Source organism: Suncus etruscus, chromosome 1 (assembly GCF_024139225.1).
Source record: "Suncus etruscus isolate mSunEtr1 chromosome 1, mSunEtr1.pri.cur, whole genome shotgun sequence".
In the NCBI taxonomy this organism is placed as follows: Eukaryota; Metazoa; Chordata; class Mammalia; order Eulipotyphla; family Soricidae; genus Suncus; species Suncus etruscus.
Window position 1 is genome coordinate 157,733,567 of NC_064848.1, and position 26,291 is coordinate 157,759,857.

The 26,291-nt window shown below is 45.7% G+C and overlaps 1 protein-coding gene across 3 annotated transcripts in view; it reads right to left on the reverse strand.

Annotated features, from left to right (window-relative positions):
• Positions 1-26,291, reverse strand: part of RAP1GAP2 (RAP1 GTPase activating protein 2) — a 263,550-nt gene that overhangs the window by 13,339 nt on the left and 223,920 nt on the right. For all 3 annotated transcript variants that reach the window (XM_049782321.1, XM_049782311.1, XM_049782302.1), the window contains 7 exons: positions 23,107-23,207; positions 19,404-19,533; positions 17,015-17,170; positions 11,803-11,874; positions 11,415-11,501; positions 9,919-10,053; positions 1,639-1,776 (listed from right to left, as the gene is read on the reverse strand). In XM_049782321.1, the coding sequence (XP_049638278.1) occupies positions 1,639-1,776; positions 9,919-10,053; positions 11,415-11,501; positions 11,803-11,874; positions 17,015-17,170; positions 19,404-19,533; positions 23,107-23,207 (819 nt within the window). The remainder of the gene's footprint in view (positions 1-1,638; positions 1,777-9,918; positions 10,054-11,414; positions 11,502-11,802; positions 11,875-17,014; positions 17,171-19,403; positions 19,534-23,106; positions 23,208-26,291) is intronic.

Below are 26,291 nucleotides of genomic sequence, written 5' to 3' on the forward strand. Positions count from 1 at the left end.
TGCAGAGAACATCAACAGTGAACACTCACATCCCCGGAACCCAAATCTCGTTCCCCTTACGCCCTCATGCTGGCCCCCAAAGGCTTACTGCAGATTACTCCCTACCTTATCTGGGGGAATATCACAGGAAATAAACAGATAGTTAGGAAGGGTGAGATGTGTGGAACAGGAGCTGAGACTCTAATCACATACAGCCTATTTTCCTAGGCTCTCAGGCCCCCACATTGTGGCCCAAGGTAACAATACACTATAGATCCCAAAGACTAACTTCCGGGGTGGGTGGGTGGCTTGAATAGGAGAACCGCATGCATTGAGAAGTACACCACTTGAAAGAGTCTGATTCCATCTTGTGGGTTTTGGTTTTGGTGTTTGGGCCACATCCAGCAGTACTTGGGGGTTACTCCTGGCTCTACACTCAGGTGGAGCTCAGGGGATGATCTAGAGTTCTGGGAATCAAACCCAGGTCAGCCATGTGGAAGGTAAGTGCCCTAATCACTATACCACTTCTCCAGCCCCCACCCCATCTTGTTTTTTAAATGAGGAAGCCCAAGGGGTTTAGCCAAGGTTTTAGAGAAAATCATTGGCAGTATTGAGACAAGAACCCCAGGCTCTTGACCCTCAAACCACCCACTACCCACAACTAGGTCCAAGCTGCTGACCCAACAAATCAGAGAAAAGCAGCAGCCCTAGGTCTATGCCACCGACAGAGAGGAGGGGGAATCCAGCAAGGTTGGGGCTCATCTTCAGACACACAGGGACTGGAGTGTACAATGGAAAAGTGGGATATTTAAAAGGAGGGATGGGAGTCTGCAGCTAATCTTTCTGAACCCCCTAAGTCTTGTTACTTAAGCTACAACTTCTGCCCTTCATATATTATGTAACCTAGGGTAAGAGATGAAACTCTGGGTTTCTGTCTTCTTATCCATCAACAGACCTTCTGAGAGGAACAAAATAATAGCTATGAAAATATTAGATAAATTTAATTATGAAAGACCATTTATAACATTAATAAAAATTGTTGGTACCCGGCTGGGTGTGCTCTGGAAGGTAAACTGGCAGCAAGGAGGGAAGGGAAGGATAATTTATGCAAATCCAGTTACTTTGCTTTGTCAAAGAGCTGACTCAGGTTCCTTCCCTTAGACCCAAGCCCAGAGACTAGTCAGGTTTCCTTTCCTAAGGAACCAAACACACAGAGATGAAGTATGAAAACTCTGACTCTGGCATGACCTGTATTCAAGCCCCAGTTTTTCAGCTCAGCTGAGAGACATTTTTCTCAGTCAGTTAAGCCCTAGGCCTCCTTTCCTTCCCAGGTAAAATGGGAGCCCTCAGAGAGTTGCTATGGGCTCCAGAGAGAGAATGTGCAAAGGTAGCTCAGTGCCTGGCATATAGCAAAGAACCACGGCTACCATTATCACTAATAATAACAAAGTAGGGACATCACTCTGACACATACACACACATATACACAGAGAAGTGTCTCATTTGGGTAGCTTGGCCCCAAGAAGGGGTACCCCTGTGAAGGAAACCCAAAGAAAACTGACCAATATGCCCTTGTCTGATTGAAGTATGAAGCATACTTCCACCCATTCCACTGGCCTCCAGCACTCTAAGAGTGACATTGCTGCCCAGAGCACTCACCGAGAAGGTTGTCTTGGTCACCTCCATGCTATTGTGAGAGATGCCCCCGCTGAGGCTGCCTGGGATGCTTGCGCCATGCTGCTTCTTCTGACTGCTCACCATAGTCTCCATGGAGTGGCTGCGCACACGGATGGCCCTCTGCAGGGGAGAAGGGAGAGGGCCTCAGGCTGGAACCCAGCACCTCCATGTGACTGTGACCTCTTGGTCACAGGGTCTACAGATACAACTCAGTGTGTGCCCCTGAGCCCATGGGCATGCACTCCTTGCTCCTAGAGACATACTCTATAAACACAGTATCAGAGCATGAGTAGTTCTTCACAGGTAGAGATCCCAATCGCTCCTTTAGCAGGAATTCAAGGCTTTATTTCCCAAAGTGGTGCTGGATCGATCCACAAAATGTGTAACTTCTGGTGTAATGGAAGGGGGTGTGTGTGGCAATACTTCCTGTTGTTTTATTTTAAAGGTAAATTTTCAGGAAGATATTGAATTACTTTTTTTCCTAGAAAGAGGTGGCAGGTCAAATAAGTTTAGGAATACCTGCTCCAAGGGTTCTATGTTCAGGCATCCCATGCAAAGTAGACAAAGGGATTGTTATCCCCATATTGGCCCTGACCTCCTTCCTGACTACCCTCTCTGAGTTCCTGCTTGTTCATAAGTGAAATAGAAACAATATGTTTTGTGCAGGATAGTGTGGGAATTCAAGCAGCCTGTGCCTGCCCCCAATTTCACTTCTTTTCCAGAAATCTCAGCATCCTTTCTCCTTTTAACACTGGACAACCCTTCTCATGTCAGTCAACACTTTATGCAGCCTGAAAGACACTGGATGGATCATTTGTGGTGCTATGAACACTGGCCAGCCAGCATGCCTGCCTGAAGTGGAAGCCTCATGGCCCTATCCCAGAGGATTGAACAAACATGGGTCTGGAAGCAAATGCCAACACAGGAAATAATCCACACACAGTTATGAAGATAAAACAGGTTTGGGAACTTCCATTGCAAGCCTTTCTCTTACTAGCCCTAAGACCACAAGCAGAAAGATCAGTAGTGGAAAACTGAAATCACAAGCTGCTTTTCCCTGAGGTGGGGAGCTGAGGTCTTCATTGGGAACCCAAAGATCACACCCAGAGGAGGAGATCAAGTAAGGTAAGGGACCAATTTAAAAGGAGTATGAATCCAAAGGTATCTCCATCCAATGAGTGACAAACTTATCCTGAATAGGATGGAAACCAACACCTGCCCACAAGGCTCCTTCTGAGAAAGAAAAGAAACATACTCATATTGGGCCAGAGGTAAAGGGCAAGAGTGGTCAGAAACTTCCTGAGGGCACCAGAGAGCCAAGAACATGTTGGCAGGCAATAAATCATCCAGGATGGTTACAATGCAGACTTGTGCATGGATGAGAAGAGTGAAATGAAGGAGCTAAGTCCAAGGCATGACTCCTCAAGTCTTTTCAGAGCTGCTGTTCCAGGTAAGGTGAAGAGAGGGAGGGAGGGAGAAGAGAAAGTGAGGCCTACCAGCTTCACCCAAGAAAACACTTTCTGAGGGAGTTGAAAAGTTCCTGATACCAATCAGAAAGCTGTACTCTGATCCTGGATGACCCCAGATGATACAAGGTTTCTAGGAAAATTTTTCTCCAGCACCCCCTAAGCTTCTACATCATTTCTTTTTTTTTTTTTTTTTTTTTTTTTTGGTTTTTGGGCCACACCCATTTGACGCTCAGGGGTTACTCCTGGCTATGTGCTCAGAAATCGCCCCTGGCTTGGGGGGACCATATGGGACGCCGGGGGATCGAACCGCGGTCCTTCCTTGGCTAGCGCTTGCAAGGCAGACACCTTACCTCCAGCGCCACCTACCCGGCCCCTCTACATCATTTCTAATCAGTGCTTCAGTGAATCCCTAACTTTGAGTTGTCAGAAATAGCAGGTACTTGGATATGAGCTCTCCACTCCACCCTACCAGCTCCTCTGATGCTATGCAATGGAAAGAGATACTACAGCATGGGGGAGAAGGGATAGGAATACACATTAGCTTTTAGTAGGGAGCCCAGCTACATGGGTTCTCCATAAAAGTGGCTACTCTTACTTAATCATCAGAATGCTGTTGTGTGCACTCCATGTCTAATATATGTGGCAGGATCTGTGAGAACTGCAGGAAGGGATCTAAGAAATACAAATATGGCCCCTGCCTGCAAAGAAGCATGCATCCAAGATGTAATTTAAAACCAGAGCAATGTTGGGCTGTGGTGATAATCCAGCAGGTAGGGCACTTGCTTTACACAGGCCCAACCAGGGTTTGGTCCCTGGCATCCCATTATGGTCACCTGAGCATGGTGGGCATGATTCCTGAGTTTAGCATCAGACTCAGGAGTAACCCAAGTACTGTCAGGTGTGGTCCAAAAACAAACAAACAAACAAACAAACAAAAAACCCAAAGCAATGCTAACACATCAAAGTGAGGAGAGCAAGGATACAGGATGGGAGGTGCTTCTTCTAGGTGCCTTACAGCCTTAGAGTCATATGCAAACATTCAAGGATATTAGTGCCATCCTTGTTATACACCCCTTGTTATGCTGACAAGGAAAGTGGAACCAAGGCATTTATAATTAAGGGTGCCATGATGTATGTATTCCAGCAATTAAGCCGACCAAACCTAGAGTCCCTGAAGTTGTCAAGTTTTTCCTATCTAATCCAGACTCCTTTAAGTACTATCCTCTCTCTCTCTCTCTCCAGACCATATAACAGAATGCCAGCAGCAGTGTCCTATAATGATGAATGTATGAATGCAGACAAAATGCTCCATTAACCCCCAAAACTCCTCATGATTTGGGGGACCTGAAGGCATAGAAATCATGGCTCTCTTCTGCAGTGAACCTGGATAAACACTTATGTTCTTTAGTGGGGCTGAAGGTTCCATAGTGTTTACCATCAGATTCCACTGGTACTCTCACATCTGTCACCCCCAGCATCACCAAGGGCATATCAATTAGCCATACCTGCTCTCCTCAAGCAGTCCTCACTGGTTCTTTACAAGAAAGATTCCTGTGGGTCCTAAGTATTTTGCCAAGGTCTATTATTACAATTCACACACATGACCATATTGAATTCTAACAACTCTAAAGGACAGAGAGGACAGGCACTGATAGAAAAGGTCCCAAGAAGCAAGCCACTTCCCAAGATCACACTACAGGTAAGAAAGAAATTCAAGGTTCAGACTGAGAACCCTGGGGTCCCCAGGAAGGTGCTAGGATCCCAAAAATGTTCCAGATGAACCTATACTTCAACTGGTAACAGACTGGAGGCAATTTAAGAACAAATGGCTACAGTCACACCTCGAAAAGAACCACCAAAGTGACTGTCAGGGAAATGATTTTGAGTATTCTGGATGCTACTATGGATTAGCAAAACACATCTGAGGAGTGAGGGAGCTCACAGAATTCCTGGGTACAGGATAGGAGTGCAGCTTGCTGTTAAAACTATCAAAAAAGGTTTGATACCTAATATTCTCCACAACTGTACAATATAGGGCACAGTTTCTTCTTCTTCTATAAAATAGTAATAGTCCCTGTAGAAGGATGACCATGTGGTAGTCATAAACCCTGCTTGTTCAAGGGCTGTCCACTCTTTATTCCCACTCTTAAGAGAAGAACAGAGTGAGGACAGCTATGAAGAAACCCAAATCTCTTCCCATAAATTTGAAAATACCCAGTGATGCAGGCTAAGGTTACCTCATATTTCAATCTGAGCAGAGCTAAAAGCACTAGCCATCTCAAAGAGAGCTGGAAGAAAGTAAACAGTAAAGGTCACAATGAAGAGCATAAAGGGGGCTGTGAGAAAGAGAAAGCAGGGGAGTAAGACAAGGGAAGGCTTTGAAGCAGCAGAGGCAACCTTTGGGGACCACTTGGACTCTCTCCCACTCGGCCCCCAGTACATCCAGGCCACACCTCTCCTGTCCTCTCTGGTGTCTCTTCATAGATAGGTCCCTCACTGCCTCCGAGACTACCTATACCAGATGTGCCAGCCCATCCTCTGGGAAGGTTTTCAAAAAATCCAGACCTCAAAGTTTACAACCAGTTTCCCGTACATTTCACGTAACTGTTCTAGTTGTCTTCTGAGTCCATTAGTCATCCCTGGGTCCGTTCCCCCACTCCCCCCCCCCACATATCAGCATAGTTTCCCAGACACTATCATGCCTCATGGCTTACCTTCCATGGAACAAGTAAGTTCTCCTTTAGGAGAGTGAGATAAGAAGGATGTTATCACTCACTTCCTCATTGTCCGCTTTGTCACTTCATTTTAGCTGACCTAGCACCATAGAGGGAACAAGGAAGCCCTACTTCCTTCCACATTGGAGCCATTTTTTATTTCAAAAACTCTCTGCAAGAGTGCTCAGAGATGAGCACTAAAAAGGGGGCAAATCTCACTGCATCAAGCAAGCCACACGGGCAGAAGCCCTGGGAGAGAAAGATGCTTGCCTGACAGCTTGCCTACTGAGGTAATTCTTATCAGGAATTACCCCTTGATGGAGGACCATAAAAATGGTCTTCTGTCCCTCTGGCAGTACAAACCAAGGACGGAAGCATATGAATGAAGAACCGTCCCTCCAAACCTCTACTAGGACATAGTAGTTAGGTGAGCTTCTCAGAGCTCCACCGCTTTTGAGAACTTTGCAGCCTGGTGTTCCTCTCCTGCCACTAGAGGTCAGAACAGGCCAGTGCATTAACTAGAGGGGCCTTCAGTGTTCTAGCGAAAAATAACCTAATAATTTCCTGCCTGTTTTGGTACCTACCTGTTCTGCCACCACCCGTCATCCCCTTCTCTGGACCTCCACTGTCCCTTCTGCCTATGTGTTCAAAGGAGGTCATGGGTTAGCTCACTCTCTCCAAAAGTGGCTCACATGTGTTTATACTCCTAACAAGGACTGCCTCTTTTTCTCTTCATTTCCTTATAGACCTGTAAAAATGTCATCCACAGTTGATAGTAACTAACTGAGTTGTTTGGAGGTCAATCTTTTATAGGTAAAAAATCTACAGTTCCTTTATTCCTGCATATCTCAAAAGATGTGTCCATATAACCCCAATACCAGTGACTCTAAAGGCTGTATTCTCACTATTCCATACGTAGAACTTTTGATTGTGATTTTTTTATTGTGTTTCATATCCATAACTGAAAATATTATTTTAGGTCATCATCTATGTGAAAAATTCAAGTGTGTGTGACTGAAAGATTTCTGAGACTATCTCCAAGTACCTCAGTCTGAAAAATAGGGTCTAGATGCCCATAAACCAACTGTTCTGTTTTCCTCATAGAAGAAAGGCTCACGTTATAGTAAGAAATGAATAAGAGGATGTGAGAGATAGGAGGTAGTAGACAGAACAGGCAGCGCAGTGAAGAACCTGCTATTAGGAAAGAGGGCACGGGGTCATTGCAGAGATGTGGGAAAGAGATAACTTTTAGTCCCATAAATTCTCACTTCAGTTTTCACATGCCCTGAAATGAGGATGCTGACAGAAAGGAGTGAGCCTGCAGTTTTTCTTTCTGGAATCATTCCATGGACCTTTGTTGGCCCATGGAGGTCTAGCTAAGAAGTTCCAAAGGAATTGCAATAATTCTTTTTATTTGTGGACCACACTTCATAGTGCTCATGGTTTATTCCTGGCTCCATGATCAAGACCACTCTTGGTGGGACTCAGAGAACCACATGGGCTGAAAATTTAACCCACAGTGGCCATATGCAATGCAAAAGCTCTACCCACTGTACTATCACTCTGGTCCCAGGAACAGCAATAATTCTGACCATAAAAGTACAGCGCAGGAGGCCCCAAAATAAAGACCAAAACTGAATATGGTTCCCTGAGCTGGGTCAGACCCATACTCAGAATTCTGAGGTCATTAGACTCCTTCTTACAGATCCTGGCATGATCCTACACTAGCCTCCATGACACGGGACATAGGTGAGGAGCCATGATGAGAGAGACAGGACCAAACAGTACAGGTTTCCAACCAGGAAAAGGAAGGTGTGAGCATCCCTGTAGGCACTCTGGCCATGCCATTCTCCTCTGGGCCTTAGTACCTTCAAGCCAGGTACAGAGGCCAAAAAAGGTATCCCTTTTTCATCTACAACTAAAGAACTTCAGGAAGAACAGGTTTATTAGCTCAAAAATAATGATAAAAAGGCTGTCTTACTTAGGAATGTCACTAGGGAGACCCTGAAAAGCTGCTACTATGCCCAGGAACAGGGAACAATGAGTGGCCTTCTGCTACTCTCCTTCAGGCCAGCATCCAAAATGCAGCTACAAGGCTATTTTCTCTACCGGGTACCACTAGCAGAATAGCCACATCCAAAGAGCTTTTCCAGCTTGCAAAAATATTTGAAACCTGCAGAAACAATTATCTCCAAGATCCGGAAAGAAAACTACCTAACTAAAAGCACAACTGTTTCAGTGGCTGTCTGCAGAATATGTCATATTATCAAATCCACTGCAGTTCATATAAACTGCACTTACTGTGAAATGTGAGAACATGTCAGTGGACCTGATATGGTACCAGGTGATGCCTACAAGTAGGGGTGGCGAACACGCGGTGAGCCGCATGCGGCTCCTGGCCAAAATGAATGCAGCTCTTTGCCTCTTCTCATTATTTTGTATACTGTGGCTCTTTGCCAAGTTTGGATTTTGTTCTGCTGCTTCTGAGGAGGGACCTCTGAGGAGAGATCTCCGAGCGCGTAGTCCAGCCCCCAGGCTGCGTCATCTCGTCTCCCATCCCTCGGAAACAACTACACGGGACAGCGAGCGGAGAGTTGGGGATGGGAGGGGGGACCCGTGTGTCACATGCTGGGTCACATCTTGCCATTAGTTCTTAGTGTGGAGGACGCAGCACACCCTCACCATCACTGCAGGATTTTGACCCTCACTCAAAATGGCAAAATGCAATATGTGTTTAATATATTATTGTTAAAATTATATGCTTTGCGGTGTTTGTTTTGGCAGGTCACTGCGTGGTGTGGTTCTCTGACTCTCACAGTTTAAAATTTTGGCTCTTTGTGTCGAACTTGTTTGCCACCCCTGCCTACAAGGCTCTAACTGGTCTTTCTTCCCAAGGCTTCTCCCAACCAAAGCCCTCTTTGCTAGTTCTCAGGTCTCATATATACTCTCTTTCTCTTCAAGGGTAGCTGACATGGCTCCCTCTTTTCCCCATTTTTCCCACTTTCTTCTTTTTTTTTTTTTTCTTTTTTTTGGTTTTTGGGCCACACCCGTTTGACGCTCAGGGGTTACTCCTGGCTATGTGCTCAGAAATCACCCCTGGCTTGGGGGGACCATATGGGACGCTGGGGGATCGAACCGCAGTCCGTTCCTTGGTAGCGCTTACAAGGCAGACACCTTATCTCCAGCGCCACCTTCCCGGCCCCCCACTTTCTTCTTATACTCCTTCTTAGTTCTCCCCGTTCCCCTAGTTCACCCTAACCATCTCCATCCATTGGAACCAAAACAGATGTCCCAAGAATCTTCCACCAGCCCAGACAAGTAGTCCAGCTCTAATCCCACCCTTGTAAGGAATCTGTGCAGCTGTCCCTTGGGCAGCAAAGCTCAGCCCTGTCCTCTGCAGACCAGCTGGGCAGCAAGGGCCCAACCCTAGTCTTGCCCAGACTGGACAAGCATGGAAGGAATCTAAAGGAGGTTAGAAAGCAAGAGACTGTGTCACACTTATGCTCTGGAATTCAATAAGCCTAATGTCAAATCCCACATTAGTGATGATGTGCCTTAGGATAAATCACCTTACCATGTCATTTTGATCTCCATTTCTACATCATAAAATTATGCTTGTCTGAAAATTGGATCCCATGGATTCAGCTTTCCTTTCCCACAACATTAGTGGATAACTTTTTAGTGATCATTTTCTATATCCCATACCATGTAGACTTTCTTAGGCATTCTTGAAACAAATTTCCCTAATAAAATAATTCCTGTGGGCATCCACTATGTAAATAAATGGCCCAGCTTCACAACTAATCTCAGAAAAGATGTAAGTCACTAAAACTCAAAGGTACACTAGTCTTCGGGCTGAAAATTCTGAGGTACCCTTGAAAGAGTGGGTATGCTAGTTCCATTGATGCTATCTGTTCCCATTACTTACAGTTTCTAATGCACCACCCTCTGCAAACACCCACCACCACCTCTGGCCACCACTTGCATCTAAAGTCATTCTCAAATAGACCTCAGACCTCTTCCCTTGCTTATTTTCCTCCCCCCTGCCAGAGATTCTCCCATCACTCTTGAGCTCATACCTTAAAGGATTCCAGGAAGCCCCCATGGCCTCCATTCTCAAACTTGTCCTCTTCTGGACCCAACCCCAGCATGGCCTGTGTGTGGGCATGGAGCTCATCATGAAGGTTGTCCAGGAGGGCAGCCCTTGTCCGATCCTAGAAGGGAAAGAATGTGGATTGTTGAGCTGGTGCTGAGGACAGAAATGTGCCCACTCTCTTTGGGCCCAAATGCTGATACTCTGGCATCTGATGATAGTTTTCAACTGCTGGCCCATGTATAAGTGCTGATCAATTGAAATTTTCTGCCAGCCATAAAAAAATTATTGTCACTGACAGTGGTTTATGACTTTCAGTCCCCGGGTAAGTCAGCAGGTATAAAAAGTTGAAATCCACTAGTGTAAGGCCTCTGGTCAGGATAAGCTCCCTGTCAACAGATGCTGTGGTCAGAAAGTACCACAGCTAAGGGATCCGCCCTCTGTTCCTTTGTCCCAGCTCCTCTCACTGGGCTTCTCACTCTTCCTCAGCTTCCTTACCTCACCTGATTCCCAATCCAGATCCAAGAACCATATCCAGTTCCCTCTCTCAAGTTGTTCATGAGGCCATGAGCACAGTCTCTGGGGATGCCATTCACAGACCAGGATAGTCCCTAAAGCAGTTCACTTCCCAGGACACCAGGGTCCTTCACCAAGGAGTCTATCAAGTTTTTCTGACCCCAAATCACTTCCTAGTTTGCTCAATGAAGTCAACATCCCAGTTCCTCATCTACTGGGATGTTTGTAAAAGCTTCTAATTGACTGTCTTTCCTGCCTTCCTCCCTGTCCACCTACCTCTCACCACTGTCTATCAAGCACATTTCTCTCCTGCCTCACTATCTATTAGCATGTCCTCACTCCTAGCTCAATGTCCTTCCTGTTCTGACCCTATCACTGAGCCTTCTACCAGTGAGCCTCTTACCACTTCACCCCACAGGAATTCTTTCAGACCTCATCAAAATCTCTAGAGAATCTTCTTAGGGTTATACTCAGAATTTGCCCGTTTCCCTGGCTTGGAAGCACTAGTCACTCCTTTCTCCTGGCAAGATTCACAGATAGGAAGCTTAAGCATATCTCAAGAGCTACCTCCTCCCAGAACCCTCCCTGAACCTGCCCTCAAGAGACAAAGCCCAGAACTGACTTCCACCATAGCCCTATGTTGGCACAGTTTTTATGTCCACCCTCTAGTGACAAGCCCTCCCACTAGTTTATGAGCTCTAGAAGGGCATAAACTGTGTCTCGTGTACTCATCTCCAGGAGACCAAATGGAGTTGGCATATAGCAAGTGCTCAATAAAAGGAGAAAAATCTAAATAAGTTGGCAGAGAAGTAGAATGACATTTCCAAAATAAGTTAGTTCCCATATCAACACAGGTTGGAAGATCAGGCCAGGGCTCTCCTCCTGCAACAGCTGTCAGGAATAGATTCCCTAGAAAGGCCACCAGGAGGGACAAAGGGGAGCCTGGCAGAGGCCGCACATACTCACCTCCAACTTTGCGAACTTGTCCGACTTGCAACAGGCATTCTCAGCATTGGTAAGCTTAGTGAGCAGGAACTCCCTGAACTCCGGGCCCTGGAACACATGAGAAAACCCAGGGCTTTTGTAGCCTCAGCTGTACCATGAGCCATAAGTCACAGAAATAGGTGGGCAAACTCAGCTCCTGAGGAGGGCCCTAAAAGGTATTTTTTGGACATTAAGCCATTCCGAGCCAAGACCAACACACTGTCCTGTGCCTGGTTAGCAGGTGGGATGAGGCCCACGATAGGCGAACCCTCCACTAATGTTTACAGCCCAGTTAAGTCCCCTCCAACCTGCCTCCCAGATACAGAACTGGGGCCTTGGCTATGAGAAAGCGAAAACAAGAGTTTCTTACCTTCTGGAAAACAGGTGGGGTGGGCAGTGGGGGGCCGAAAGCTGGCACATCTTCCCTTGCCGTGACCGAGACCTGAAATAGTCCTAATGTGAGCCCAGAGGAATGGCATCAAACCCAGGAGAACATACTCCAGGCCTGGCCCCAGGAATCCTACTTCCTATGGCAAATCTCCTTCCCATCCCCTACACCATTCCCCAGAAAAGAAGAAAGTGTTCCCAAGGGCCAGAGCCAGCAGGGCACAAGTTACTGTTCCTAGAAACAGGGCTTGAGGCACTTGAAGCCTGCTCTCTATGTGTTCTCATCCACATTCCCACGGCCACAAGTGAGTCTGACAAGCTGACTAGACAGGGTAGAAGAGAATTTGGACCCCTAACTCTCATACAATCTGAGTGGCTGGGAGACATTACCTCATTGCCTTATTTGATAGGGATGCTAATCCCAAGAGAAGACACTACAGAAAGCATGCCTGGTTACCAGTGGGGAAACAGACACCCTTCAGTCCATCAGAGATAAATGAAGACCTGCTGCTCAACTTTTGGGTTCATGCTCCCCTTACTGACACCCAAGCAGAATCATCTATCTGAATCACTTAAGTGTAAGAAAATAAACAACTGCTGAAGAGGCACCATCCTAACCCCACTGCCTCAGAAGATCAAGCAACAACCAAAAACCTGAAAATATTTACCACACCCCTGCTCCTGTGCATCAGTGGGGAAGAAAGCCAGGCCCTGCATACACACACGCACACGCAGGGTCCTTCCATCTGAGTGTGGCAAAAAATGAAGAATGCCTGGGCCCAAGCTTGAAATCAAGGCCACGCAGACATCAGGGCTCTGTTCTGGGTGTCTCTGGCTCTGGATCACATTTAGCCTCTGGCCAACTGAGAGAAGCATGAACTAAAGGAGTCAGGCTCTAGGGGACTCTGCCTGGGGGTCTACAGGGTTCCAGAGTCCCACACTCCATATTCTCTCTGAGGGAGATGCCCTGGTTTCACCTGCTCGCAGCCCTCGAGGCCACAGATCTCTCTGGAGACTGTCCTCTCCCTTCCCTAGGCGATCGTTGACGTGAGTCCTGAGCTGTGAGTCGGGCCCTGGCGCCCTGCCAGCCTTCCTGGCCTGTGAAATAGGGCAGATGTAAGTCTGCCAAACCGGGTGAGGAGGCAGCTGGGAGACAAGCCAAGTCAAAGCCCTGCCAGGGTCTGCAGGGGAAAAGAAGCTGGAGACGGCTGGTCAACACAGGTTTCTCTCCCCAAGTTCCAAGCTGTCCTTGTGGCCTGAAGTGCAGTGTCCAGAGGCAGAGAAAGGTGTTGATTTGGTTGACCTAAGTTCTGGAGGGTTCTAACAACTGAGCACAAGCCAGTACCATTCACCAGGCATGGGCAGTACCCGACCAGTGGATGGGGGCACAAGTCAGGAATTCCACCCTCAGAGCCAGTGGCTGGGTGGGAGGAGATGGGGGAGAGAAGCTGAGAGGCTGCCCACTGCAGAAACCTGGGACAAGGCCAAAGCTAGCCCAGCTCTCCCCTTTCCATCCTGGCACCCCCTCCTTAGACTTGTATTGACGTGGTCCATGCTGCCTGGCTAAGTGGCTTTAGACACGCTCTATAATCCACTGTCCCCTAGCCAGAAAAACCCACTGCAGCAGAAGCAGCAGAAAAGCAGGGAACAAGGCCATTCACCTCCCCATCTCACTGGACCTGCTCTTGAGCCCTTTCCAACAAAGCGCCTGGCCTTTGTTGCTGCCTCCTCCTGGTGATGGCTGGGTTGCTGGGCTGAAAGAAAAAGCTGTCTGAACACTACCCCACCTTCCTGTTTTCTAAATTCAGCTACAACCTCCCTGGTAGGGTGTGGGACCAAGCAAAGGCAGACAGCTCCAGGAAGAACCTCTTCAAGACCAAAAAATGGAAAGAGATGTGGTGGGTGTGGAACAACAGGATGTACCAAGAGGTGGGGGAATCTCTGAGGCTCGAAACTTCCCAAGATCCCTACACTGAAATGTGGCCTGGAAGCCTCAAAGGGGCAGGCACTTGGCTCAGCAGTAACAGGAAAGAGGGTACATAGACAAGGTCTCCCCTCTAAGACCACCACCCCTCTCCTGAGATCTCTACAGGACATCAGAGTGGGGCCTGCAGAACTCAGACCAGAAGAGATTCAGGGGTAGCCCAGCTGGGATGTCCTTCCACCTGGCAGGAGGATCATAAGATTCAATGTAGGCAAGAGGCCACTGAGATGCTGCCTGCCATATATGAGTTAGTAAATCTGATTCCTGCCTGCATTGATGGCTATAGGATGAAGACCACAGGCCGACCCAGGTGGGGATTCCAGCCCCATCAGATGGACTCTGTGGCCTCTCACCTTAAGTGACTGAAATTCTCGGGCTTCATTTTTCCTTTAAAACCTAGGGCCAGAGAGTCTTTCCTTCCCAGGGGCCCTGAAGAGTGAAAAGTCAAGAACTCTGTGCTTCTAATTACCTAAAGGCCTGCATAGTACCTGACAAGGAGCAGGCACTCAGAAAAAGCACTATCACCTGGTGCTGCTTGTACCTCTCTTCCCTCATGCACTGAAATACATGTGTGCGCGCACACATGCACACATGCGCACACACACACACACACACACACACACTTCTCCCTCAGTGCCTGCATGCTAAAGTTGAAAGAAACTCAAAAATTGTCTAGTACAATTTCCTTATTTAACCCAAGTGAAAAAAGACAGTACCAGAATCCCAACTCTTGAGCCTTGGGTCTATGGCACATTTACCCCTCATATTTCTTCATTCCTGTGGTCAGGCCTCCTGGAACACTGTCTACTCTCCCACCTCAGACCTCTTCCACCTGCTGCCCAAATCTTATTCTCCTTTGCCAGATCTCCTAAATCTGAGGTCTTTTCATCATGAGCCCCTTGAGGGATATAGATATTCCTCACTCAGTTCATGTTTTGGAGTGTTGCTGAAGGCACATGTGACAGATTTTTGAGGAACACTGTATAAGTTTCCTCTACTCACTGCCTCCATGGTCCCTGGTCAAGGTCTCCTTGTCTATCAACATAGATATCTGCTAGACCTCCAGGCTCCCCATCTCAAAGAAAACTCTGACCCTCCTTTGGCCTGTGCATCTCTGCTTCTCATGCCGGCTCTAAACATTGCTTTCTCAAGTCCATAAACTGTGGCTGGAGTCTTGCTACAAAATTCAGGTATCCAAGCTGACAGCAGGGAAGGGCATTAGGCATCTGCGTTTTTTCTGTATACTTTTTCATTCTGCCAAGCTCTTGAACAAGGAAGAAGCCTGTTAGTTGCTAACAGCCCAGAAAAGATTCTGTTCTGCCCACAGAGGCCTCTGACCCATCTCTCTCTCTTTCTCTCTGACCCATCTCTCTCTTTGACCCATCTCTCTCTGACCCATCTCTCCCTCTCCCTCTCTCTCTCTCTCTCTCTCTCACACACACACACACACACTCACACACACACACTCACACACACACACACACACACACACACACACACACACACTGTCAGCAGGACCTGGGGACTGCCTATTACACAGCCAGCCTTGGGAGTGTTTTGGATGACTTTGCTGGTGAAAAAAAAGAGCCTGTGAGCCACTGGAGCTACCCAGAGACTGGCCTTCACTCACTAGCTCTTGTGTCCTTTTCCAATCTCTGAATGTCACCTCCAGAAGCCCTGCCCTAGAATGGAGTCTGGCACATAGCAAGCTCTGAGTAAATAAACCCGCTTCCACCAACAAACCAAGCAGCTGCATGAACTGAATGCCCATTTCAGTCACCTCAAGTAATCCCATGGCCTTCAAGGAAATACCTAGTCATGTTTTTTCCAGCTCTGCAGCTCCTGTGTGCCCAACTGCACAGGAGCCTAACCATAACCAGAAAGTTGAAAGGAATCAGCACTTCTCCAGCAGACATCTGTGAGTAATGCTAACCCTCAAATTAGATTTCAAAGTTAATATGAATTTTGTTCTTAATGTATCTGTATTTGTGCTGAGGTAACACACAGCTATGGGACATTAATTCTTTTCCCAAACTCTTGATGTAAAATAGGTACTTCACGAATTTGACTGGGAAGCTTGAATTTGAGCCTATCTGAGTGATTAAACCTTCCCAAGCCTTGTAGTGGCACATGAACCACTTCATGTGACAATGTTCACTTGTCCCTTTCCTTAGCTCAGAGGTTCCTACCCCAGTGAGGAGTAGGAGTAGAGTCCTTTGAGACTATTGACTATGGTGTCACTAGAGAACACAAAAAAAGCACATACTCAATATTTGGAACCCATCAACAGAGAATTTGAAGACAATGTATCATCCACTTAAAAAAAAACCTGCCTAAGACTGGAGAAAAAGTAGAGAGATTAAGACACTTGCCCTATAAAACCCATATCAGAAGGGCTGAAGCAATAGTACAGTGGGAATGACACTTGCCTTGTACAAAGATCACCCACCTTTAATCCTCAGAACCACATACGACTCCCCAAGTCCAGTCAGGAGTAAACCCTGATCAATACTAGGTATAGCCAAAAAAAAAAAAAATCTCAGTCTGGCTCCTTTTAGGCCCCAAGGACCCAGCACTTCTATGATAGAAACTGGTGTCAAAGTAGTTGGAACTGCCTCTATGGAGAAAAGGATGGTTAGAGATATAGCCACTGGGGTTGTCAGGAAGAGGTTGACATAATGATGGACTGGTGCATTTGTGAGGATTTTGAGCCAACCTCACAGACTTCCTTTCAGGCAAGAAGCTGAGACCCAGTTGCTGTCTATACTCCACATTTCTGAAAACTTCCAATAAAGAGTCCCCAAACCACTAACACTGAGGGTCATGAGGGGTTCTGCTCTCACCCTTCTCCCCATAAACATTTTCTCCTAATCTTTCTGTCCTGTGCCTGTCACTGCACTTTATTCTTTCCACTTTCTCCACTTCTCTCTCCTCTGACTCATCCTGATAACAGTTTTGCTTGATTCCAAATAGGGGTCTCTGCTTCTTACACTGAGTCAGATGCCATAAGGGGCCAGGTGGATGAGATGACCTCAGAAAGACCTCTCTACCAAGTCCCAGGGATCCAAAATCCTACAAAAACCTGGACCTCCAGATCACCCCTAGCTAGCTACAAAACTGCTGAGACCTGGGTCTCTGACATCATGGTTGAGAGCAGAAAGAGAAGGAAGAGGGCACGCCCACCACTCCCTCCAACCAGACTTTCCCTCACCTTGTAGGACAGCATCTCTGAACCTGGGTTCTCAGCCTGCACAACAATATAGGCATGTAAAAAGTTGGAGGCAATCATATCCGGGACAAACGGTGTGTTTTCTTCTTGGAAGATGATGGCCACAATGTCATTCCCAATGTGTCTCTTTCTCTGGAGCTAAAGAAAAAAGATTCAACTGTTATAAACCAATGGAAACAAACTAGAAGCAAAATAAATTGTACTGGAAATTCCTCAATTTTATAGAGAAACCAGGGAACTCTGAGATTGAGCTTTCAGAGGAGTATTTCTTCCCATCTTTAGAAGTCACCAAAAGGAAAGGGGAAACTGGAAAAAAAAAATGCCTGAGTGGTAAAAAGAGAGTCCAGCCTGTATCTTATTGAACATGCAGAGCCCTGACTCAAGACTTGAGGTCATAGTTTAAAGATGAAGCCAAATTTGGCCTGGAAGATGCAATAATTGATTGTAAACATAAAACAGACATGGGTGGACCCCAGCTAAAATTATAAAACAAGGGCCACCAAGTGCTAGATCGGCAGTTGTTCAGCTTGGAGGAAGATCTTATGGTCATCTGAAAAGGCTTCCTAGAGAAGGAAACCCAAGACAGTTGTGAAGTGGGGGTTGTGGGGGGAAAAAAAGTATGTGTGTGTGTGTTGTGTGTGTGTGTGTAAGAGAGAGAGAATGTGTGTGGTGGGGGGGAGGATGAAACTGTATGAATGGGCAAAGAGTGGGGAGGACAATCATACTATACCCACAGAGAGAAGAACCTGCTTAGAGCAGGCCAGCCTGGTGTGGTGGAAGCTGAGAGGAGAGACAGAAGCTCAGCCCCAAAATGATAATGGCAAGCTGTGTCAGGTGCTTTTCACCTGTGATCTCCAACATAGTAGCCCCTGCGTGTCAGGAAGCAAGGTGAGGTGTTCTCATGTATGCTTTCTAATGCCCAAGCCCTCCCAGATACCCAGTTCAGGCTAGATGCTTACCCTCTCTCCCTTCCTTTGTTAAGCACCTACATGTTAAGCATGCAAGTCCTCTGCTTCCCATTGAATTTCTCCTTACCAAGCACTGTCTGGGCACTTTGACACAGACTATCTCAGTTATCCCATATACCATCATCCCATTTATTGGGAAAAGAAAACTAATATTTACATAGTCCTTGTCTTAGCTTATACATACCTCACACATATCTTGGCTCAGTCAGTTCTAAGTCAAGGTATACAGGTACAACTAAAATAAAGCTGGAATAAAAATACCCCTGAGTCTCAGGCAGGGGTAAGGGATGAGAGGGACTAGGAGTGCAATCAGAGACAGAAGGTAATACTGAACATAAACCTACTGTGGATACAAAAGGAATCCTGCTCCCATTTGCTTCTGGAACATTCCGTAGTTATTTTAGAGCCAAGTCACAGTCTCCTTTGCCAATTTCCTTTTTTCCTCATAAGCCAGGCTCTATGTTTACAATATTACATCTGTGCTCTCCCCTGTTCCCCGCCCAGAAACAACTAGGCCAGAGTCTTCTTAGAGGCCTACCTTCCTTTCTGATTTCCTAGAGACAGAAAAGGTACCCAAAAAAAAGTGGGCCAGAGAGGCTACAGCCAGGGTTAAGCTGTTTGCTTTGGGGAACATGGAAAGAAAAGAAAATCAAGCCCTGTCACTGTCAGAATCAGCCAGTGAGAGGGAGTGCAGGAACAGCCAGAGCAAGGCTCACCCCACAGACTCTGATGGAGAAGGCCAACTCCTACCCAGTCAAGCAACAAGAGATGTTTGAGGTGAGAGAAGTTGAGGAAGGGGATGGTCGCCATAACCAGATCTTTTCACTCTGGGGCAGGATATACTGGGACAAACAGGACAAGGAATAGTCCTTAGGTGTATAGCCTGTCCCAGACAGAACATGATGCCCATCCCCAGGGATCCTCAGGCAATGAGGTGCCATTCCCATTTTACAAATGAAGAAAATGAGGCCACAGGGCTAACCAGTTTGTCAAGAGTCACAGAGCCTCGAAGGCAGAGCTGGCTGTACATCAATATCTGTAGAACTGACCTGTACTCTCCATCACTTGACTTGTGAGCAAAGCATCTGGGCTCTGCACCCACTTCTGTCCTAACCAGTACCTCAGACCCTCTGAGAAGCAGTTTCTCTATCTGTCTGAGCTGCCTGCCCCAGCACAGTGCTAGGGAGGTAACTCAGGGATGAGCATGGAGCTGCACACACAGAGAAATGTATTGATTATGAAAGTGTGTGTGTGTGTGTGTGTGTGTGTGTGTGTGTGTGTGTGTGTGTGTGTGTGTGTGTGTGTGTTGAGATAGAGAGGGGGGCCACAGGGCATTACGTCAGATGCTGCTCTCCCCTCCTTCACATGCCCCAAGCTCCCAAAGCCTTCCAGAACCAGGTTACCTGCTGAGTGTCACCCTCGGTAAACGGCAGCTTTGTGGAGACGTGAAACATGATCTCCCGATCCCGGAATACTGTGTATACTGACTCCAGCCCTGTCTGTCCATGTGTCACGTCCAGGCCTCCTCGGAACCTGTCAGTTCAACAGGGCAGGTGTGGGAGAAAAGGGAAAGTGGTGCATTAGCTTCATGGTACACAATGCAGTGAGGAGGGGGCCAAGAAGGGATGAGAAATCACAGGAATGAGAAGGCAGAGAGGAAAAGTCAGGGGCTCCTGTCCTGCTGCATAGATCGCAGTGGTATTCTCACCATAGATCCTCCACTTAAGAAACAAAAAGAGGGTTGATGAGGCCGGCGAGGTGGCACTAGAGGTAAGGTATCTGCCTTGCAAGCGCTAGCCAAGGAAAGATCGAGACCGCGGTTCGATCCCCCGGCGTCCCATATGGTCCCCCCAAACCAGGGGCGATTTCTGAGCGCTTACCCAGGAGTAACCCTTGAGCATCAAACGGGTGTGACCCGAAAAAACAAAAAAAAAAAAAAAAAAAAGAGGGTTGAAAGGATATTACAGCAGGTAGGGTGTTGTTGGGTGTTTTGCATACAGTTGACCCATGTTTGATTGCAAGTACCCTGTATGGTCCCCAGAGCCAGCCAGGAGTAATTCCTGGGTGCAGAGCCAGGATTACGCCCTAAGAATCACTAGGTGTGGCCCCAAAATGAACAAAAACCAGGGGCTAGGAGATAGTTCAATGTTCAAAGATGAATGCCCCAGCATTGCCAAATGTGGCCTGGTGGCTCCAGCACCACACTACTAGACCCAAACACTGAATCATCTAGCAGTGTTGGCTATTGGCTTAGTAACAGTGGGAGTGGTCTCCAGCTCCTGAGTAAAGCCTAAGAAAGAAAAGAAATGAAGGCAGGGCAGGCTCAAAGGGCTGGGTTATATTCTTTACATGTGAGAGTCTTGGGTTTGAACCCTGATATACTGCATAGCCCCACTGAAAGCATTGTTGGGAGTGGTCCACAAAAAACCATTCAGAAGTCCCTGAATGGGTGTAACCCTCACACTTACACATTAAAAAAGGGGGAGGAAGATGGTTTAAAGGATTGGAGCACACACTTAGCCTTCACAAAAGCACCTTGGATAAAGCCTGAAGGCCCTGAGTACCATTGGGTCTGATGCTGTTCCAATCATCAATCTGTCAGACCACCACCCCAAAAGAAAAAGACAAAACAAAACAAAACAAAACAAAGAAACCCAGAACACTTTAAGCCTTATCTGTGACCCACCCATACTAAAGAGTCATGTGGATGAAACTGTCCACCCAGAATTTTGGACAAAGACTACCACAGGCACCAATGATGTCTACAGCTAAGATAAGCTTTTTTGCTCCCTGCAGGATCATGTGAAGGCCCTCAGCCCACTGCCAGGGTCACCAGCCATGCTAGTAGTGGGTCAAAGTGTTTGGAGATGGGCAGAGAGGATCAGATCAGAACTCCTTCCTGGAGAGATGCATTAGTAACTTCCCTTTGGAAGCATCCCACAGATCCTTTCTCTACTCTCTCCAAAGAGGGAAAAAAAGGACTAAAGAACCAGGTGGAATTTGGGTGGGCATCTGGAAGCTACCATTTGTCCTTTTCTAAAAGCATGACTATTTCATGCCTCTTCAGCAGTGAGAGGAATCTGTAGATTGTTTTAAGGAAAAATTAAATTGGGCCAGGGAAAAAAACTCAAGTGCATGTGTCAGGTCTTGAGTTCAAGCCCAGATATTGTATAGCTCCCCCAAGAAATTCTAGGTATAATTTTGAGGGCCTCTAAACATTGCCAAGCTTTTAACTGCTGGTCTGAGCATGAAACCATCTGGTCTACACCATGAGTGGCCCCTGGGCTCCCCAAGCACTGCCCTTTATAAAATGAATAAAGAAATAAAACAGAACATGGATAGAATCCACACCAACTGTCTCCACTCCAAGCCACTGTCCATTCCTTCTCCCCCCCCAGTCTATAGTGTACGTTGGAAAATGTGATTAACCAGACAAGGCAGAAGGCACCCTGGACCAGGGAAGCAGCATTCCAGCTTCCGGACCTGCTTCTGCCACAAAATCAGCACCTGACCTGAATACAGAACTTCCCATCCCAAGGCCTTAGCTTCCTTTATCCATAAAATAAAGAGAAAGGATTACATCATCTCCAGAGGCCGTCCTGGTTTTAATCCAGCTCATTTCATCTATTTTAAGAAAAACAGTCTCACATTTTAACATCTGTGACATAGGGTGCATTTTTTTTTTTCATAGGGTGCATTTTTAAGAAGGCATCACATGGTTCAACACGGGTAGAACAAAAACCAATACCAAAATAAGAAGCAATAGATATGGGGTCTGGAGCAATGGCACAGCAGGTAAAGTGTTTGCCTTGCACACAGCTGACCCAGGTTCGATCCCCAGCATCCCAGATGGTCCCTCGAGCCTGCCAGGAGTGCAGAGCCAGGAGTAACCCCTCAGCACCAACAGGTATGACCCAAAAACAAAAAGAAGAGGAGGTGGAGGAGCAGCAGCAGCTGGAGAGTTATGGGCAAACAGCTAACCCAGGTCTGTCCCTGGTACCATACATAGACTGCCAAACTCTGTTAGAAATGATCCCAAAGAACACAGCCATGAGTAAAGCCTGAGAATCACAGGTGTGGCCCAAAAATAAACCAAAAAAGTGCAGTAACAAGAATAACTCCTGATGATACTTGAGGTAAGGCATATGAGGAAGGGCTGCTGTGCATTATTTACTTCAGTCCTCAATTAAAGCATGGGTGGTCAGTACCATTTCTGCTTCCCTTTCCAGAGGTGACCAAGTAGATAGATGCAACGATTCTGTTACAGAACTAGTCAATGGTAGGATTTGAATCATTCCAGTGACAAACTCCTGATAAATCCACCCTGGTGATGACCTTCAATGTGGAGTAAGACAGGAAGAGGGAAAAAGGAAAAAAGTGAAGGAGGAAGAAAAGAAAGCCAAGGAAGAAAGTGATCCCGAGTACCTAAACACACCAGTCACACAGCACCAAACAGGCTGCCAGGGCTAATGGCTCTTCCAAATGCTGTATTTGTCAAATAAACCAATGGTCAGAAATTTCTCCTACTTCCTTTCGGTTTCACTTAGAGAACTAGAGATTGCTGCATAAATTCCTGTGGGGTGGAGGTGTTGCAAGAGTCCTTATTTAGCTTATAAAGTATCTAAAGTATCCCCCCCAAAACTGCACAGAGTTCTCTTTCCTGAATGAAAGGGAAAGAAAATTCATTTTACTCTTAGTTTGAGCCAAATATAATTAGAAATGCCAATCTGAGGTGAAACAATGCCTTTCAGATAATCTTCCACTCTGGGTTATTATTCCCTGTACCCCTGCTTCTTTATGAAGAGCAGGTACGTGGAGATTGATCACTCATTAAAAAACAATACCGGGGCCGGAGATATAGCACAGCAGTAGGGTCTTTGCCTTGCTCACAGCCAACCCAGGACGGACCTTGGTTCGATCCCGTGTCCCATATGGTACCCCGAGCCAGGAGCAATTTCTGAGCACATAGCCAGGAGTAACTCCTTAGTGTCAGTGGATGTGGCCCCAAAACAAACAACAACAAATACTCCTCACTCAAATTCAGCCTCTTGTTCTTCCGCCAAAGTCTCATCCAGGGGCCTGAATCATCTCATGGCTAAAACCTACCCTTTGAAGTCCTGCAGTGTGATTGTGTCCCCCAGCAAATCCAAAAACTCTTTGAAAGCTGGGCTCTCCTCATTGTTCCCAAACAGCTCCTCCTCCAGAGTCTGAAAGAGAAACAGGAGTTACAAAATGCCTTCTTGGTGCCAAGGAAAGGAATGAAGTTGACCAGATAGATACCTGGTCCCTTTCTTCTTTTCCCACCATCTAGGAGTTCTGTCCTCAACTAGAGAAAGAACGGACAGCAACTCACTCCAGAGATCTGAATTTGACAGAGGCTGGTAAATGAAGATTTTCCATTTGAGCAAAGGCACATATACAAAAAGCAAAGCTAAAGAAAGCATTCTTAGCCTTAATACCAAAAACACAATTCATACATGAAAAAATTTAAATGTACTTCTGACAAAGGACACATAATGAGATAGATAAAATAAATCTCAAAATCCATTAATAGGGCAAGAGATACGACTCAACAGTAAAGTTTGGCATGTATGAGACCTGAGTTAGATCCCTGGCACCATCAGAAAATCAGTCATCAAAACTACTGGGGTGACTGTAATCAAAAAGAAAGATAAGTATTAATGACATTGTGAAAGATCAGAACCATTAGACAGTGGGAATACAAATGGTGCGTTCATTTTGACCAAGTCTATTAGTCCTTTGCAAGATTATGTATTTAGACACTGCATGACCCCATGATTCTACCCCTAACTTCATAGTCAAAAAAAAAAAAAACTATGGGGCCAGAGCTGTGGCACAAGTGGTAGGACATCTGCCTTACACACCCTAGCCTAGGACAAACCACTATTCGATCCCCTATATTCCATATGGTCCCCCAAGCCAGGAGCAATTCCTGAGCACATAGCCAGGAGTAACCCCTGAGCATCAATGGGTATGGCAAAGACGAAAGAAAGAAAGAAAGAAAGAAAGAAAGAAAGAAAGAAAGAAAGAAAGAAAGAAAGAAAGAAAGAAAGAAAGAAAGAAAGAAAGAAAGAAAGAAAGAAAGAAAGAAAGAAAGAAAGAAAGAAAGAAAGAAAGAAAGAAAGAAAGAAAGAAAGAGAGAGAGAAAGAGAGAGAGAGAGAAAGAAAGAAAGAAAGAAAGAAAGAAAGAAAGAAAGAAAGAAAGAAAGAAAGAAAGAAAGAAAGAAAGAAAGAAAGAAAGAAAGAAAGAAAGAAAGAAAGAAAGAAAGGAGGGAGGGAGGGAGGGAGGGAGGGAGGGAGGGAGGGAGGGAGGGAGGGAGGGAGGGAGAGAGAGAGGGAGAGAGAGAGAGGGAGAGAGAGAGAAAGAAAGAAAGAAAGAAAGAAAGAAAGAAAGAAAGAAGAAAGAAAGAAAGGAAGGAAGAAAGAGAGAAAGAAAGAAAGAAAGAAAGAAAGAAAGAAAGAAAGAAAGAAAGAAAGAAAGAAAGAAAGAAAGAAAGAAAGAAAGAAAGAAAAGAAACAAAAACTGTGTCCATGCAAAAACTTGTACTTGAATGACAAACTGTAATATTATTTACAATAGTTCAAAGTAGAAACAACTGACCTCAACATGGACAACTCTTGAAAATATTTTCACTAAGAAACCAGACACAAGAATCAGAGATGTGACTCTGTGCTAAAACACATGTCTTTTGTGTGTGACACCAATTCCTGGATGTGATCCCTATGCAAGTGTCACAACATGTGCAACCCCAGGCTCTGCAACAAGGTATGTGCCCCCAATAAAACAATGTGACCGCTGGCTTCTAAACATAAACATAAATAATTTAGTAATTAAATAAACACCTTGTAGGGAGGCCAGAGAGATAGCACAGTGGTAGAGCATTTGCTTTGCATGTGGCAACACACATGCAACAACTGGGTGGAACCCAGTTCAGTTCCAGGCATCCCATATGCCACCCCCCCAGCCTGCCAGGGGTGATCTCTGAATTCAGAGCAAGGGGTGACCCTGAGCATCACTGGATGTAGTCCCAAAACCAATCAATAACTCAATAAATAAATAAAGTTTTTTTTAAAAAAAAACTCACTTTTTAAAAAGAGGCTAGACACAGGAAGACCATACATTATGATGTCATTTATATGTAATGTCTACAACAGGGAAATCCATAAAGACAGAAAATATATCTGTGGTTGAGAGAAGTTAGAGAAAACAGGAGTCACTGGTGACAGCTACTGGAAAGTTTCAGAAGATGATAAAAATATTTCTGGAGTCCAGTAGTGGTGATAAACTGTTCATCTCTGTGATTAAACTAAAAATCACTAAATTGTATACTTTGTTGATATGTATTCACATTCCATTTTGGAATGTATACTATGTGAATTATAGTTCAACAAACTTGTTATTAAAATAAAAGACTTAACAGTTAAAAAAGAATCCAATTAGAAAATGACCCAAATAAAACCCAGATATCACCCCAAAAAATTCAAGTCACATAACAAAATAGTCAACATCATTAAAGAAATGGCAAGTTATGATCTACAGGCAAATTGCCCTACCTCACCACCCAATAGTGAGATGAAATCAGAAGACTGTCCTAGGATCAGTGCAAGAACCAACATCTCCAAGCACCGAAGACTGACTACAACAACCACGTCTAAGCACAGTGTGTCCTAGGACCACAAAGAAAGACTTTATCCTAGGCTTCATCCTAGGACCTGTGAAAAAATCAAGATCTCTAACTACAGAAGACTGACTTTGAGAACCACGACTGAGCAGAACTTTTTCTGGGACCATAAAGAGAGACATTAGGGTTGGACAAACAACATGCCTGGAGCTGTAATTAGTCTTTTTACAGTATGCTTCATGGGTTGAAACACCCTGCATCTCTTAGACAAATGGAATTTCCTTTCTAATTTCCCCAAAGTTTGAGGCAGTTGCCTTGCATGCAGAAGGATAGTGGTTCGAATCCCAGCATCCCATATGGTCCCCCAAGCCTGTCAGGAGTGATTTCTGGGTGTAAATCCAGGAGTAAACCCTGAGCACTGCCAGGTGTGACCCAAAAACCAAAAACCAAAAACCAAAAAAAAAAAAAAAAAAAAAAAAAGCCACATCTGCCCCTCCCCACTTTTTCTTTGTTTCTTTTCTTCTTTTAATTTTACTTAGATTCTAGATAGATACTCCTGCCTTTTTCATACTTCTTTTTCATAGAATCATAGAACTTGAATCATTTGGATCTGTCTCATATTTCTATGTCTTCCTACAAATTGAGAAA